At 43.2% G+C, this 14957-nt stretch overlaps 1 protein-coding gene across 4 annotated transcripts in view; it reads right to left on the reverse strand.

Moving 5' to 3' along the window:
* TARBP2 (TARBP2 subunit of RISC loading complex) overlaps nt 1-14854 on the reverse strand; it is a 78319-nt gene extending 63465 nt beyond the window's left edge. The window contains exons 1-4 of one of the 4 annotated variants that reach the window (XM_063428449.1): nt 14696-14854; nt 10221-10420; nt 8362-8464; nt 5449-5523 (exon numbers count right to left, since the gene is read on the reverse strand). In XM_063428449.1, the coding sequence (XP_063284519.1) occupies nt 5449-5523; nt 8362-8464; nt 10221-10420; nt 14696-14745 (428 nt within the window). In that variant the 5' untranslated portion in view covers nt 14746-14854. The remainder of the gene's footprint in view (nt 1-5448; nt 5524-8361; nt 8465-10220; nt 10421-14695) is intronic. The other 3 variants (XM_063428450.1, XM_063428451.1, XM_063428453.1) reach the window with 3 other exon arrangements.
* Between the last annotated feature and the right edge of the window lie 103 nt (nt 14855-14957).

Below are 14957 nucleotides of genomic sequence, written 5' to 3' on the forward strand. Positions count from 1 at the left end.
ATAAAATATAAGGGTGTTTCTAAAGCCAATTAATGCATAATACAAGAGTCAGTGCACTCACTCAGTAAACACCAACTTCAAAGCTCACAAAAAGGCAAGCATCAGGTTACTAGGTTACAAAATGGGGTACATTGAAGTTGTGGCAAGCTTATGCAATGTATGATCATATACAACAAGTGGTTGAAGCAAGTGAAAACAATGGGGTTAAAAATATAAATTCAAGGACATATATATTTAACATATAGCAGCACCTTCTTTAAGAGTGAGTCCTAACCCTAATAAATATAACAGAAATATACAAGTGCGCCCTCCCACGTCATCACGCACGCCAGCGAAGGAAACCCCGTCCTCCGGAAGCATTGAGGTACACTTGTGATCTCGCTCCTGGAACTTTCGCCAGACACCGAGATTCATTAGAGACTCTGCCCCGGTGAGGAAACAAAGTAGAGGGTCCTTTCTGTTGGCTGCTGTGGTTTTAAAGTTTATGTACAATAAAGTTGTGGTTTTTTACCTGCATCTCTGTTGGGTTTATTGCTTGGAGCTGTTATAGTCAGAGCAGACTCATCTGCTCTGCGTTTGTGAGTGCATATTTTTCATCTTACATTTATACTACTGTTCATACAGTTTTACACTATATTTCCTCTCTTCCCTCTTTGTTTCCCTTTTTCTATACATGCATAAGAATATCATTTTTCTACTAAAGAGTGGTCAGATGTTTATATTGCGCATATTGTGGTAAAAGTATATTTTTCTTTTTTGCACGTTTGTACACTTTATTTGTGCACAGTGCATCTTCACTTGAATGATATTATAATAATGGTGTATGGAACTGTTTGTATTGCAAGTGTTACATAATTTTTTTGCATGAAATTTAAATTGCATTTGCACTTTAGAATATTTCAAGACACAGCGCACTTCTTGTATATTTCTCTGTATGATTATATTCGGCAACTAAATCGTCATATGAGACTTTTTTTATTTTTTTTTATTTTTTTAAAAACAACTAAATTTTTGTGAAAAAAGTCCACAAAAGACTGAAACCTCGTACACCACTTCTTCACAATAAAGAAAATAATGAATGCACAAAAAAAAATAAAAATAAAGTCTTCAGAGTGCACTTTTTTAAAATTATTATTCTCCGGGCACAAAGTTGCACCGAGGCAGGAGCAAGGCGGGAGTGTCGAGCCCATACGGGAGGGATAATTATATGTGAAAAAAATAAATAAATAAAAAAAACAACCATAACATAGCACTTTACAAACATCCTAGTTCTATAACAATAGACATACCTCTATGCATTATTTTATCCCTAAAATGTATTTTCCAGTAGTGAATTTATACATTTCTTTGAAGAATACATTTTATTCTAATTTTGGTTTACTTTTAAATTGTAAGATCAAAAAAAAAAGTCAAATCACTATATCACAATAAAGTCAGATACGTAGATTTTTCTTTCTGGTAGTAGCTTATTTTTCTACACTAGCAATATTACTTACTAAATTGAGATCTGTCAGTAATTTAAAGTGAATTTCAAATTTAAGGTCAATATATGTGAACTGGAAAACTCTAAAAGTCAGTATTTAGTCTTAAATTTGACATCCAATTTAGTTCCGGACAATTCTTACGTTAGTGTACAATCCTGTGAAGGTGAGCAAAACTGTTGTACAGGCTTTAAAGATAGCTGCAAAAGAGCCACTAAAAGCAACAGTTATATTTAATACCATAGAGCAGGGCTTCCCAAACTTTTATGGGCCGAGACCCACTTTTCAAAATGGTAATTTTTCGAGACCCACTTGCTTTTAATGCGTATTTTAAAAAGTGAACACCATGGCAATCCGCTTCAGAGGCATACAATTGGCACACCATGGCAAACCGCTTTAGAGGCATACAATTGGCACACTATAGCAATCCGCTTTAGATGCATACAATTGGCACAACGTGGAAATCCGCTTTAGATGCATACAATTGGCACACCAATGCAATCCGCTTTAGATGCATAAAATTGGCATATCATGGCAATCACTTTTAGATGCATAAACTGGGCACATCATGGCAATCAGCTTCAGAAGCATACAATTGGCACACCGTGGAAATCCGCTTTAGATGCATACAATTGGCACACCATGGCAATCCGCTTTAGATGCATACAATTGGCATACCATTGCAATCAGTTTTAGATGCATAAAATTGGTACATCATGGCAATCAGTTTTAGAGGCATACAATTGGAACATCATGACAGCTTTAAATACATAAACTTGGCACACCATGGCAATCAGCTTTAGATGCATAAACGTGGCACATCATGGCAATCCGTTTCAGAAGCATTCAATTGGCACACCATTGCAAACAGTCAGATGCATAAAATTGGCACACCATGGCAATCAGCTTTAGATGCATAAAATTGGCATAACATGGCAGTTTTAGAGGCATAATTTTGATATATCATGGCAGTTTTAGAGGCAGAAACTTTACACATCATGGCAATCAGTTTTAGAGACATACAACTGCTTACTCACAAACTCAGAATCAGAAATTTAGTTGTCCTGCTCTTTCATCCAGGCACCTCACGTTGATTATCCTAGTGGTGGAACTAATGTAGAGAGGACCGTGGTGCAAGTATGTTTTCTGGGCCCCCATCTAGTGAAAGTGTGGCCAAAAGGTAGATCTCCATCTGTCGGAGAACTTCAACAATAATATGCCAGATGGAGATCTACCATTTGCACATCATTGCAGGGTTATATTTGTGAGCAGTGTTTGAATGCATGTTTTTGTATTAAGTATATGTGTGCATGTATGAGTGTATTTGTATGTACTGTTGCTATTGGAATGTAGTGGTGTACTTTTTTGTAATGTTTGCATTTGAATGCAGGGGTGTTTGTATATGTAGTGTAGGACTTTAAATGCAGATGTGCTTTTTGTGTGTAGTGTTGGTGTTTGAATGAAGGGGTGTTTGTAGATCATTTTAGTGTTTTAATGCAGGGGTGTATTTGTATGTAATGTTTGCGTTTGATTTCAGTGTGTGTGTGTGTAGTGGATGCAGTGTGTGTATATTGTGTTTATAAAATATACATATACACGTGTGTTTCAATGTAAGCATGGTTTTTGTATGGAGTATGTGTGCAGTGTATACACACACACACAGACACACAAATACACACATTGACACAGCGATACACACAATGACACTTAGTTTCCCACACACAGATACACAGACACTCATGTACACAGATACACACAGACACACAAATACACACACACACTGACACAAAAGGACACGCAGAGACAGGAGGTGAGGGTGACAGTGTGGGAGGGAGTGTGTGTACTGGTAACAGTGTGGGGGGCAGTGTGAGAAAGGGTTACAGTGGGTGGGCAGGGGGAGAAAGGGTTACAGTGTGGGGGGGGCAGGGGGAGAAAAGGCGACAGTGGGGGGGCAGGGGGAGAAAAGGTTACAGTGTGGGGAGAGGGGCAGGGAGAGAAGGGGTTACAGTGGGGGGGTAGGCAGAGAAGGGGTTACAGTGGGGGGAGGGGGGCAGGGAGAGAAGGGGTTACAGTGGGGGTAGGGAGAGAAGGGGTTACAGTGGGGGTAGGCAGAGAATGGGTTACAGTGGGGGAGGGGGCAGGGAGAGAAGGGGTTACAGTGGGGGTAGGCAGAGAAGGGGTTACTGTGGGTAGGGTAGGCAGAGAAGGGGTTACAGTGGAGGGGTAGGCAGAGAAGGGGTTACAGTGGGGAGGGTAGGCAGAGAAGGGGTTAGAGTGGGGGGTAGGCAGAGAAGGGGTTACAGGGGGGGAGGGCAGGCAGAGAAGGGGTTACAGTGGGGGAGGGCAGGCAGAGAAGGGGTTACAGGGGGGAGGGCAGGCAGAGTAGGCGTTACAGTGGGGGAGGGGGCAGGCAGAGAAGGGGTTACAGTGGGGGGAGGGGGCAGGCAGAGAAGGGGTTACAGTGGGGGGAGGAGGGCAGGCAGAGAAGGGGTTACAGTGGGGGGGAGGAGGGCAGGCAGAGAAGGGGTTACAGTGGGGGGGAGGAGGGCAGGCAGAGAAGGGGTTACAGTGGGGGGGAGGAGGGCAGGCAGAGAAGGGGTTACAGTGGGGGCAGGCAGAGAAGGGGTTACAGTGGGGGGAGGGCAGGCAGAGAAGGGGTTACAGTGGGGGGAGGGGGGCAGGCAGAGAAGGGGTTACAGTGGGGGGGAGGGGGGCAGGCAGAGAAGGTGTTACAGTGGGGGGGAGGAGGGCAGGCAGAGAAGGGGTTATAGTGGGGGGGGGGAGGAGGGCAGGCAGAGAAGGTGTTACAGGGGGAGGGGGGCAGAAAGAGAAGGGTTACATTGGGGGGGAGGGGGCAGGCAGAGAAGGGGTTACAGGGGGAGGGGGTCAGACAGAGAAGGGGTTACATTGGGGGGGAGGGGGTCAGACAGAGAAGGGGTTACAGTGGGGGGGGGAGGAGGGCAGGCAGAGAAGGGGTTACAGGGGGGCAGACAGAGAAGGGGTTACATTGGGGGGGAGGGGGGCAGAAAGAGAAGGGGTTACATTGGGGGGGAGGGGGGCAGACAGAGAAGGGGTTACATTGGGGGGGAGGGGGGCAGGCAGAGAAGGGGTTACAGGGGGGCAGACAGAGAAGGGGTTACATTGGGGGGGAGGGCAGGCAGCGAAGGGGTTACAGTGGGGGGAGGGGGGCAGGCAGAGAAGGGGTTACGGGGGGAGGGGGGCAGACAGAGAAGGGGTTACAGGGGGAGGAGGGGGCAGAGAAGGGGTTACAGTGGGTGGGGGGTGGGGGGTAGACAGAGAAGGGGTTACATTGGGGTGGGGGGGGCATTGTTTGGGCTCTGTGCCCTACCTTCTTTAAACATCCCTGGTGGTCCAGTGTCTCCCTGGTGGTCCGTTGGGGTAACTCTCCTGTCTCGGCTCCGCCGGGTGCTGAGCTGCAGACCGTGTAATAAAAGTCTCGCGAGCTCCCCGAGTGTTGCCATGGTAACGCTCTGGGAGCTCGCGAGACTTTTATCACACGGTCTGCAGCTCTGCACCCGGCGGAGCTGCAGACCGGAGCTGCTGGGCAGACTGACTGGAGGGAGCCCGGCGGCATACAGGGCAAACCGCCGGGCTCCCTCCTGGTGTCAGTCTGCCTGACTGCTGGCGGCCCTGGATGTGTGGGTCAGCGCGACCCACTGGGGATCGCCCTGCGACCCACCAGTGGGTCGCGACCCACACTTTGGGAACCGCTGCCATAGAGTAATATCTATAGCATATTATAGTGAATATAATTATTATATATGAGGAATTGGTTGAACACACAATATAAAAATAAGTAAGGGCAGGGAGGAGCATATCAAAATCAAACTACTCTCAACAAGGCAGAATGATTATCTGGCGTGAATTAGTGGTCCCTTTAATAGAAAGGACACTAAATCTACCCAGACAACTACATCTTAAAATAGAAAATTAATAAAGCATCTACCTGTTTGATAAAGGTGAGGGACATACATCTGTTATTTCATTCTTCTCCGAAGGGGATTCAGGAGAGAACATTGCACTTTAAAAAAACAAAAAACAAAAACAAAAACAATTTGTCTCAAACACAATTGAATATAATACTATATATTTAAAAAAAATAGGAATTACACCAGGCATCTAGGATCACAGATATAAATAGACAGACAATGCACCCACTTATATACAGCTTAAAACTTGTGGTATTTTGCTGCTGGCCAGGACTTAAATTACACGCCATTGCAAGCCATAGCATACGCTCCGGGGTGAATTTCTACACACCAAGGTTATACAAGACTTAAATTTCTGAATTTTCTTAAATCTGAATGTAAACACAAACAAAAATCTACCGTGGTCGCAGCTGCAACCAGACCCGACACTCCAGGGGGTCCGGCCGCCCTGCGACCGCGGCATGTAATACCACCGGGGCCACATGCTGTTAGGGTCCCCCGATGGCAATGAATTTCCAGGGGGCCCTGTCAGCGATGCGGAGCTTTAATAGCACTACCGGGCCCCCTTTGATTATGTCAGATGCAGTGAGGAAGTGACTGCCCCGGTCACTTCCTCCCAGCAACCACCGGGAGCTGCACGGGAGGAGGAAGGAGAAAAGGGAGTCAGGCTGAAACACTGAACCCACGGAAAGCCCCCCTCCTGCACCGAAAAGGCAAGAAACAGAAGGGTGACTAAAACATTTTGTATGCATGTATGTGTGTGTGTGTGTGTGTGTGTGTGTCTGTACATATGTCTGTATGTGTGTGTGTGTGCCTGCATGCATGGGGGGTAGACATATGGGTGGGCCCCAGGGCAATTTTCACACCGAGGCCCCGTGGTTTCTAGTTACGCCTCTGCTTAGGTTAGAGCATATTATGGATTTAAAGGTCCAAACATTTTGAACATCTAGCTCTATACAATATGGATTGAAAGGGGAATCTTTTTTAATATTTGTTTACTTAATATGACTTCAACTTATTTTTTATTTTGCTAAAGTTAGTGTTAATATTTATTTGTGTGTGAAAAATGCAAAAAACTAATTTGAACGCCAGTTTTGGCCAGTATTTGTGACTAAGTGGCTACTAAAAAAAGACTGGACATACCCCATTTGCAATACCTTGGGTTGTCTACTTTTGCAAATGGTATGCCATCATGGGGGTAATTCTCATTCCTGGGCTACCATACGGTCTCAAAGGCAACGTAACCAATCTGGCGGATTTCAATGTGAAAAAACTGAAACGCAAGCCTTATATTTGACTCTGTAACTTTTGAAAACACCATAAAACCTGTACATGAGGGGTACTGTAAAACTCAGGAGACTTCGCTGAACACAAATATTAGTGTTTCAAAACAGTAAAACGTATCACAACAATTATATCGTCCGTGTAAGTGCCGTTTGTGTGTGAAAAATGCATAAAAATTCACTTTCACTGACTATATCATCGTAATACATTTTACTGTTTTGAAACACTAATATTTATGTTCAGCGAAGTCTTCCAAGTAAAACAGTACCCCCCATGTACAGGTTTTATGGTGTCCTGGAAAGTTACAGGGTTAAATATAGTGCTAGCAAATTAAATTCCCTGGACTTTTGGCCTCGGTTGTCATGAATAAAATGACCTAATTATGTAAAATTATTACATACATGTATATGTAGAATTATTATATAAATATATATATATATATATATATATATAATTTTTTAAAATTATTTTTATTTATATATAGTGATATATAATTATATATGATTTCGTTCTACGTGTATTTTGATATCAATATATATAAATTTTAAAATAGAACGAAATTACATATATTTTATTATTTAATAATTTTTTAACGTATTTACATATTTATTTTATTATATAAATATATAATTATATATATATATTTAATCAATATCATTGTACATGTACTTTGATATTAATATATATATTAATATTAAAATACACTTAGACAGTGTATGTGTGTGTGTATATATATATATATATATATATATATACACACACACACACACACACACTAAGATCATATATATAATAAATATATATATGATCTAAGTATATATTATTTAATTTTACACTGTTTTAAACGTTTTTTTCCCCCCAGACAGCAGGGTGAGTACCTGTCATTACAGGCACTCCCCCTGCTGGCATTTCTGTGGACAGCTATGCCGTCCATGTGATTGCGAGGTCCTTGCATCACATGCCCCAGGAGGGCCGAAGAGGAAGGAGGGGGACTCCTTGGGCTCCCAGGTGAATACCCACACCGCGATCGCCGGCAACCGGGTAAGTATACAGGGCGGCGGGGACGTGCTATGCCGCCCCCCGGCGTTTAGAGCCAGGTCCCTAAGGACGGCATAGCACGCCTGCCGTCCTTAAGGGGTTAAAGAGACACTAAAGTCACCAGAACAACTATAGCTTAGCCAATCCAATGCTTACTATGGGAAAGCATTGGATTTGATCAAAATCGTCAATTCTAATGATGTCGCCAAGGGGGCGGGGTTAGCGCCGGCAGACCTGCGCAGTGCTGGAACTAGGGTGAGTTTTAATTGCTTTTAAGGAGGCTAAGTGGGGGGCAAGACACCTAAATGGTGGGTTTAGCTCTATAGGGTCAGGAATACAGGTTTGTGTTCCTGACCCTATAGTTTTCCTCTAAGGGCTTATCTGGTCATTGATTTCAACTTGAAGGTATCTGTGAGGTTTGTTTCTTATAATGTGCCCATGAGGTTGAATGCTTTCCTGCGATATTTTCCTAAAGACTATAAACTGGGCAGTTATCTAACACAGCAAAAGAAAAACATTTAGACAAGGAACAGACAAGTAGGAAGGAAGAAGCCCTTCTTTACAAAGTTCTCCCAGAAAGAAAGATCAATACAGTGTGGACTCCTCACGTGTTTTCCTCACTGGCATCTCCCAACATGTGTTCTCCTCTGAGAAGAGTCATGGCTTCTTCTGCTGCCTTGTGTTTTGCTGACTTTTTGCTGGGTCCTTGTCCTGATAACGACACAAAGCAGTTTTATTTTTTATTAAAAAAATTTGAATAAGAGGAGTGCACAATTAAAGTCTGGCAGGTTAATTAAAGTCAGCTATGCTTAGATTAAGAAATCTTAAAGCTACAGGATTCCGCGGAAATTCCACAGGTTTTATGTTGCTTTTACAAAGGTTTCAAGACGTTCCAGTAAAGGAGAATCTAAATGCCCTCATTTTTTATTTTATTCATACCAATCTGATAGATTGTGAACCAGAATCTGAGATGTAAAAGGGAAATTGGTATATAAATTAACTAAAGTTATCACATAAAATAGTAAAATGTGAATGCTAAAGCAGCAATGTCTCTAAAATGTTCTATATATCAATTATTTTTGTTGTAACAATTGAGGCATAATTACCACTTCTGGGGATTGAATCACAATGTTCAATCTCTCAACAAATTACTGATACAATTTGCAGAGAGACGGTGTGATGCCAGTCGCCAATCATCATTAGCAGTAACTCCCTGTTTCCCACTGTGAATAAAAATGTTTTTGTTTTTTGAAAATGATGTGTTCAGAAAAAAAATCTAAAAAAAAATCAGGTTTCAAAGCTTGTATTTACTTTACGAATAAATGGTTTTAAAAAAAATAATTTAAGACATATTGTGTTGATTATGTTTAATGTATCTAGTGATGTCTAATCCTAGCGCCACTAACAATGCTATTAATTATTCATATGCACCTGTTTAAAAAAAAAAAAAAAAGTGCAAAGACCATTATATCCGGTGTACCCAGAGTAAGATGGCTGCAGACATACAACATCTTGAAAGTTATAAAACAATGATAGCACGTAGGTATGGTTTAATTCAAGTGGATTACCAGTACTGTGCCGATTCACAGTTGTAGGAAAAACACACAGCCAATTTTTTTTTTTTTTTTTTTTTAAAGACCAACCACAGCAAGCAGCTATAACAGCCAATTTAGCTATAGTAATGCTACACATAGATGGATGCTAGCGTATTTTTAGAGTTAAGTATTTTGTGTCAGAACCATAGTATGGTCAATACTCATTTGAAAACAACGGTCTTGCACAGTGACAGCATCTCAAGCAACTTAACTAATAGTTAACAAGTTCAAATGTACATAAATTGACACATCATCTATAGCCATATTTTCAGATGAGAGGCTGAATTAATGGCTGCAGCCCTGGTGTGTAGCTCCCACTAAGCTCAGGCATAACAGGCCACTTATGTCCTGGTGTTGTCCAAGGATTAAAAGGAACACAAATAGCCGTAAAGCTAGCAATGAAGTATACAGGATACATTGATGTGTGTTATTAAAACGTTCTAAGGACATTCATAAATCACTTAAGCTCTAGCCTTGTTGTTTCTTATGATGTCTCCAGTATAAACATACACACTATACCAGAGAAACTATATAGTATGTCTCCTTCTGTCTCCTAAACAATCTCCAATTAGGAAAACAGAGAACAAATAATACTGTTATAGGAGGAGCAGCACTTAATTAAATGCACCTGACCAATCATGCGGTATGAAAGATTATCCTCCTCCCCATTGTTACAATATTGAGGTAACATATCTAGAGGGATTTGAAAAGTAGCTTATTTTCTTAAATGGTGGCAAAGCATCATGTTAACAAAACAAATATCAACTATTCAGTACATGCTGTAAGATTGGAGTCACTGGATGGAAAATCCATCCAAGACAGAATGGACACCATATAGACAGCACAGTGGATCCGTGATACGGGCATTTCACCTCGAAGACTGGATGACCCAGGGGACTGACCAGTGCAGTTGATGTCTCCAACAGAAACGCGAAATGTGAAGTTGGGTTGGTGTGCTTGTCCTTCGGCTTTCAGTAAGTCATATACAGGGGTCTTTCCTATCCGAGTCCCATACTCCTGCAGTAAGCTGATTGGGGTCTTCCCAGGGCTCAAAGCAAGCATCTGCTCTAAACTATATAAAAAACAAACAATATACATTGTAGAACATGAATGCAAAATTCTGCTCTTTCAATAAAAGGTCAGCTATAAAGTATCCGTTTTAAGCCATGCAAAACGGTCACTGTGCATGCATGTTTTAAGAAAACATAGTTCTTATTTGGGGAAAGCACAATCAAGTCCCCCCCAAAAAATTAACATGTTCGGTGACTTTAGTTTACACATCTCTATAAGGGTTATTCGCTAACGTGTGACTTTTTTGTAATTCAAAGTGAAGCTTCAAATTTTTGTCCAAAAAGTTTGGAAAAATTCTCCAAGGCAGCACAATGCTGAATTTAGCTTTTATTTTCAATCAGCTTCTTATTCAAATGCTAAATTTAGCTTACTATTCACCTAGTTTCTTATTTGGACTGGCTTCATGTTCATCCAACTTATTTTTGATGAAACTGATTATTTACTAAACAACAATCTTCCAAAAAATTTAATCAGGCTTGAGACAAAATTAAATCCTAACATCCATACATTTCAAAGGAAAATTCCCAATAAGTAACCAAGGTCTTCACCTATGAAAACCATTCTTGGCTTGTCCATATCTGGTTTATTTTCTACTAACTGGGCATCCCTCTGACATCAGCTTAATTTAATGGCATTTCATTTTCATTAATGGGGTACCCAATTAGCAGAAAACAAACCCAAATGTGGGTGAAGCAAAGATGTTTTTTATAGAGGTTACTTATTCAGAATATCCGAATGAAATGCATGAAGGTTAGGGTGACTGGTTCAGGGCTATATTTTGCAATATAATTTGGCTAAGGCAAGATTGAACTTTTCCCATAGCGGAATGCCAAATTAGTAAAAAAACAAAAAAACAAAACATGAAAAGTCAAGAATACTGCACTATGGGGCAGGGGAGGGAGGAAAAGAACACTATGGGACAGGGGAGGAAAGAACACTACGGGACGTGGGGGCAGGGGAGAGAAAACTACAGGACGTGGGGGCAGGGGAGAGAACACTACGGGACGGGTACACTACGATACAGAGGAAGGGGGGGGGGACACTACGACACAGGAGAGGAAAGAACTCTATGGGACAGGGGAGGGGGTGAAAGAACACTATGGGACAGGGGAGGAGGGGGAAAAGGGAGGGGCACTAAGGTAGAGGAAAGGGGAAAGGAACACTGGGGTAGTGGGAACCACTAAAAGAGAGGGGAAGTTTTTCATATTAGATTCATTAAATTCATTAAAAAGTCTAATATTAATACAATTATTTAAAAAATATATTTTAAAATCATTTGGAGGAAAAGTAATTTTCGGTTTTCGGCCAAGGATTTTCATTTCGGTGCATCCCTTTGTTGAATTGTTGATTTGCGCTGCTCTGCGTGGAGCATAGAGGGACGTTCTGTGGGGGGTCTCTTCTGCACTCCCTGGCTTTCAATTCCTCAGCATTTAGTTTATACCGAGGAACTGAGAGTCTGATGTTTAATAGGTTTTTCTCCAAATCTATAAATTTGCTAGAAAAAAAAACGCAAGTGCAATGTAGAAATGGAATTTTATACTCAGCTAAAATTAGTTTTACAATGACCGGCTCCCGCTCCTGTTAAAAGTTAGGAAACGCTTCCAGTGGCTGTCTGGAAGACAGACACTATAGGCAAACAGACCGCTTAATTTAATTGAAGTGGTCTGAGTGCAGTGTACCTGTTACCATAATCCTAAAATGTAAAACATTGCAGTTTTCAGAGAATTTACAGTGCCTCCTTGAAACAATGATGAACGTCCAGTCAAAAGATATACTGGGACAAAGAAGGGACTACTTTGTCTAAATATTTTTTCAACGCTTGATACTGGACGGAGCTACTGCCATCTAGAAGTGGCAATCTCCCAGCAGTCACCAGTGACAGCTGCAGAGATAACAGCTGTGATTATGGGCGATTCAGAGTTCTCGCGGGATCCTCTATGGAACTCACACATGTGCAACAGTACAGCTGTGATGCCGGCTCCTGGCTCTTCAGAAGAGTACTGGACGGAAGATGGCACAACCAATCCCACCCGGGAAGTCCCCACATGATGACAGTGTCGCGATAAGTTTAAATTAACACAGTTTGGAAGATACTAAATTACTTTAATGTTGGTCTCTGGATAATCCAGACTTATTTTGTAAGATCTGCGCCCTGCTTCAGGGATAAGCATATTTCTACACGGAAGTGTGAATGTGCAGAAACAGTAAACTCCAAGGGCAAGGAATAGCCTCTCTTTTACCACTAGCTTAAAGGGGACACTCCACTGCCCAAAAACATTATAAATATATCCCCAGTGAAAACATGCATACAATTAATTCTACATTATATATTTGGTCTGGTAAATATAATCATTCCCTTCAGGTTTTTTTTTTTTTTACAGTAAACTGTTTTTTTTTTAGAGAAAATGCAGTGTTTACATTACAGCCTCCTAGGCATACCTCCACTGGCCCCTACTAGAGGTGCTTCCTTCCCTGATCTGCCTACTTGAGTCTCAGCCAATCCTATGGGAAAGCATTGTGATTGGCTCAGAGAATCACTGCTGTCAGCCAAGCAGGCAGGTCAGAGCCAGCAGCAGACTTGACTAAAAGTAAGATTTTACTATATTTAGGGGGGCACGGGGCAAGATGGTGGTTTTAACACTATGGGGTCAGGAATACATGTTTTTTTTCCTGACACTATAGTGTTCCTTTAACTCCATCTCTAGAAAGCAACTAGAGGAACTTCCGGGTCCCTAATGGAGGTTTACTCCATTATACAACATTAGACGACCTCACACTTTGCATGAGGATGTCCAATATATTATTAATTCTTTAATAAGCGCGTGGAACCTGCTGCAAGGCCGGTGTTGCAGGGAAACTCCTGTGTGTATGAATAGTGTGTGTATAGACAAAATGCACGCTCCAGGCCTGGATAATAAATAGTGCAGCTTGTCTTTTTCAAAAGCTCATATAACACTATCTACAGGGAGTGCACACGCCAGGTACAGTATTGCAAGAAGTAGCTTCATTTGGTGGAAGGAAATAGGCAAAGAGTGGACACTTTGAGCCCAGTATTACATGAACAGCCTCTATTTTCCATTGATGTAAGTGTATAGAGGCAAGTATAGTACTACATGAAGTGTTTTGTCTTTACGGTTACTGTAAGCGCATCTAAGGCGAGTGCACACTTCATGCCCTGTATTACTGGGAGCAGCCTGTATTCGTCATTGTTGTAATTGTGTATGAGGAGATACACACCCCAGGCCCTGTGATAAGGCGAGTACACCCCCCAGGCCCTGGAATAAGGGAATATAAGGTGAGTGCACACTCCAGGCCCTGGGATACACACTCCAGGCTCTGGGATAAGGTGGTATGGGGTGAGTGCACACTCCAGGCTCTGGGGTAAGGTGGTGTAGGGTGAGTGCACACTCCAGGCTCTGAGATAAGGTGGTGTAGGATGAGTGCACACTCCAGGCTCTGGGATAAGGTGGTGTAGGGTGAGTGCACACTCCAGGCTCTGGGATAAGGTGGTGTAGGGTGAGTGCACACTCCAGGCTCTGGGATAAGGTGGTGTAGGGTGAGTGCACACTCCAGGCTCTGGGATAAGGTGGTGTAGGGTGAGTGCACACTCCAGGCTCTGGGATAAGGTGGTGTAGGGTGAGTGCACACTCCAGGCTCTGGGATAAGGTGGTGTAGGGTGAGTGCACACTCCAGGCTCTGGGATAAGGTGGTGTAGGGTGAGTGCACACTCCAGGCTCTGGGATAAGGTGGTGTAGGGTGAGTGCACACTCCAGGCTCTGGGATAAGGTGGTGTAGGGTGAGTGCACACTCCAGGCTCTGGGATAAGGTGGTGTAGGGTGAGTGCACACTCCAGGCTCTGGGATAAGGTGGTGTAGGGTGAGTGCACACTCCAGGCTCTGGGATAAGGTGGTGTAGGGTGAGTGCACACTCCAGGCTCTGGGATAAGGTGGTGTAGGGTGAGTGCACACTCCAGGCTCTGAGATAAGGTGGTGTAGGGTGAGTGCACACTCCAGGCTCTGGGATAAGGTGGTGTAGGGTGAGTGCACACTCCAGGCTCTGGGATAAGGTGGTGTAGGGTGAGTGCACACTCCAGGCTCTGGGATAAGGTGGTGTAGGGTGAGTGCACACTCCAGGCTCTGGGATAAGGTGGTGTAGGGTGAGTGCACACTCCAGGCTCTGGGATAAGGTGGTGTAGGCCCTGTGCATGCTGTCAGTCCCCGTTCAGCAAGCTGCACACCCGGCTTTCTATAACCTCCAGGCATGCGGGTCACACTACCTGGGACACCCGGAGCTCGTCTGGTTCCCACACTCCTCGTTCTCACTCATTCCCTCCCGGTCTACGCTCGCCAGTAACAATGACCGGGGCGGGAAGCATGGCTCACAGAGCTAAACCATCGCCGCAGCGGGCACGAAGGGAATTGTAGTCTTAAAAGCCGGGCCTTCTCAGGGCCGCTCGCTCTCCGCTGACTACATTTCCCGTGCAGCCGTTCGCGAGCCACAGCTGCCAATCAGGTTTCACCTCCCAGGCAGACAAAAAG

Source organism: Pelobates fuscus, chromosome 1, assembly GCF_036172605.1.
Source record: "Pelobates fuscus isolate aPelFus1 chromosome 1, aPelFus1.pri, whole genome shotgun sequence".
In the NCBI taxonomy this organism is placed as follows: Eukaryota; Metazoa; Chordata; class Amphibia; order Anura; family Pelobatidae; genus Pelobates; species Pelobates fuscus.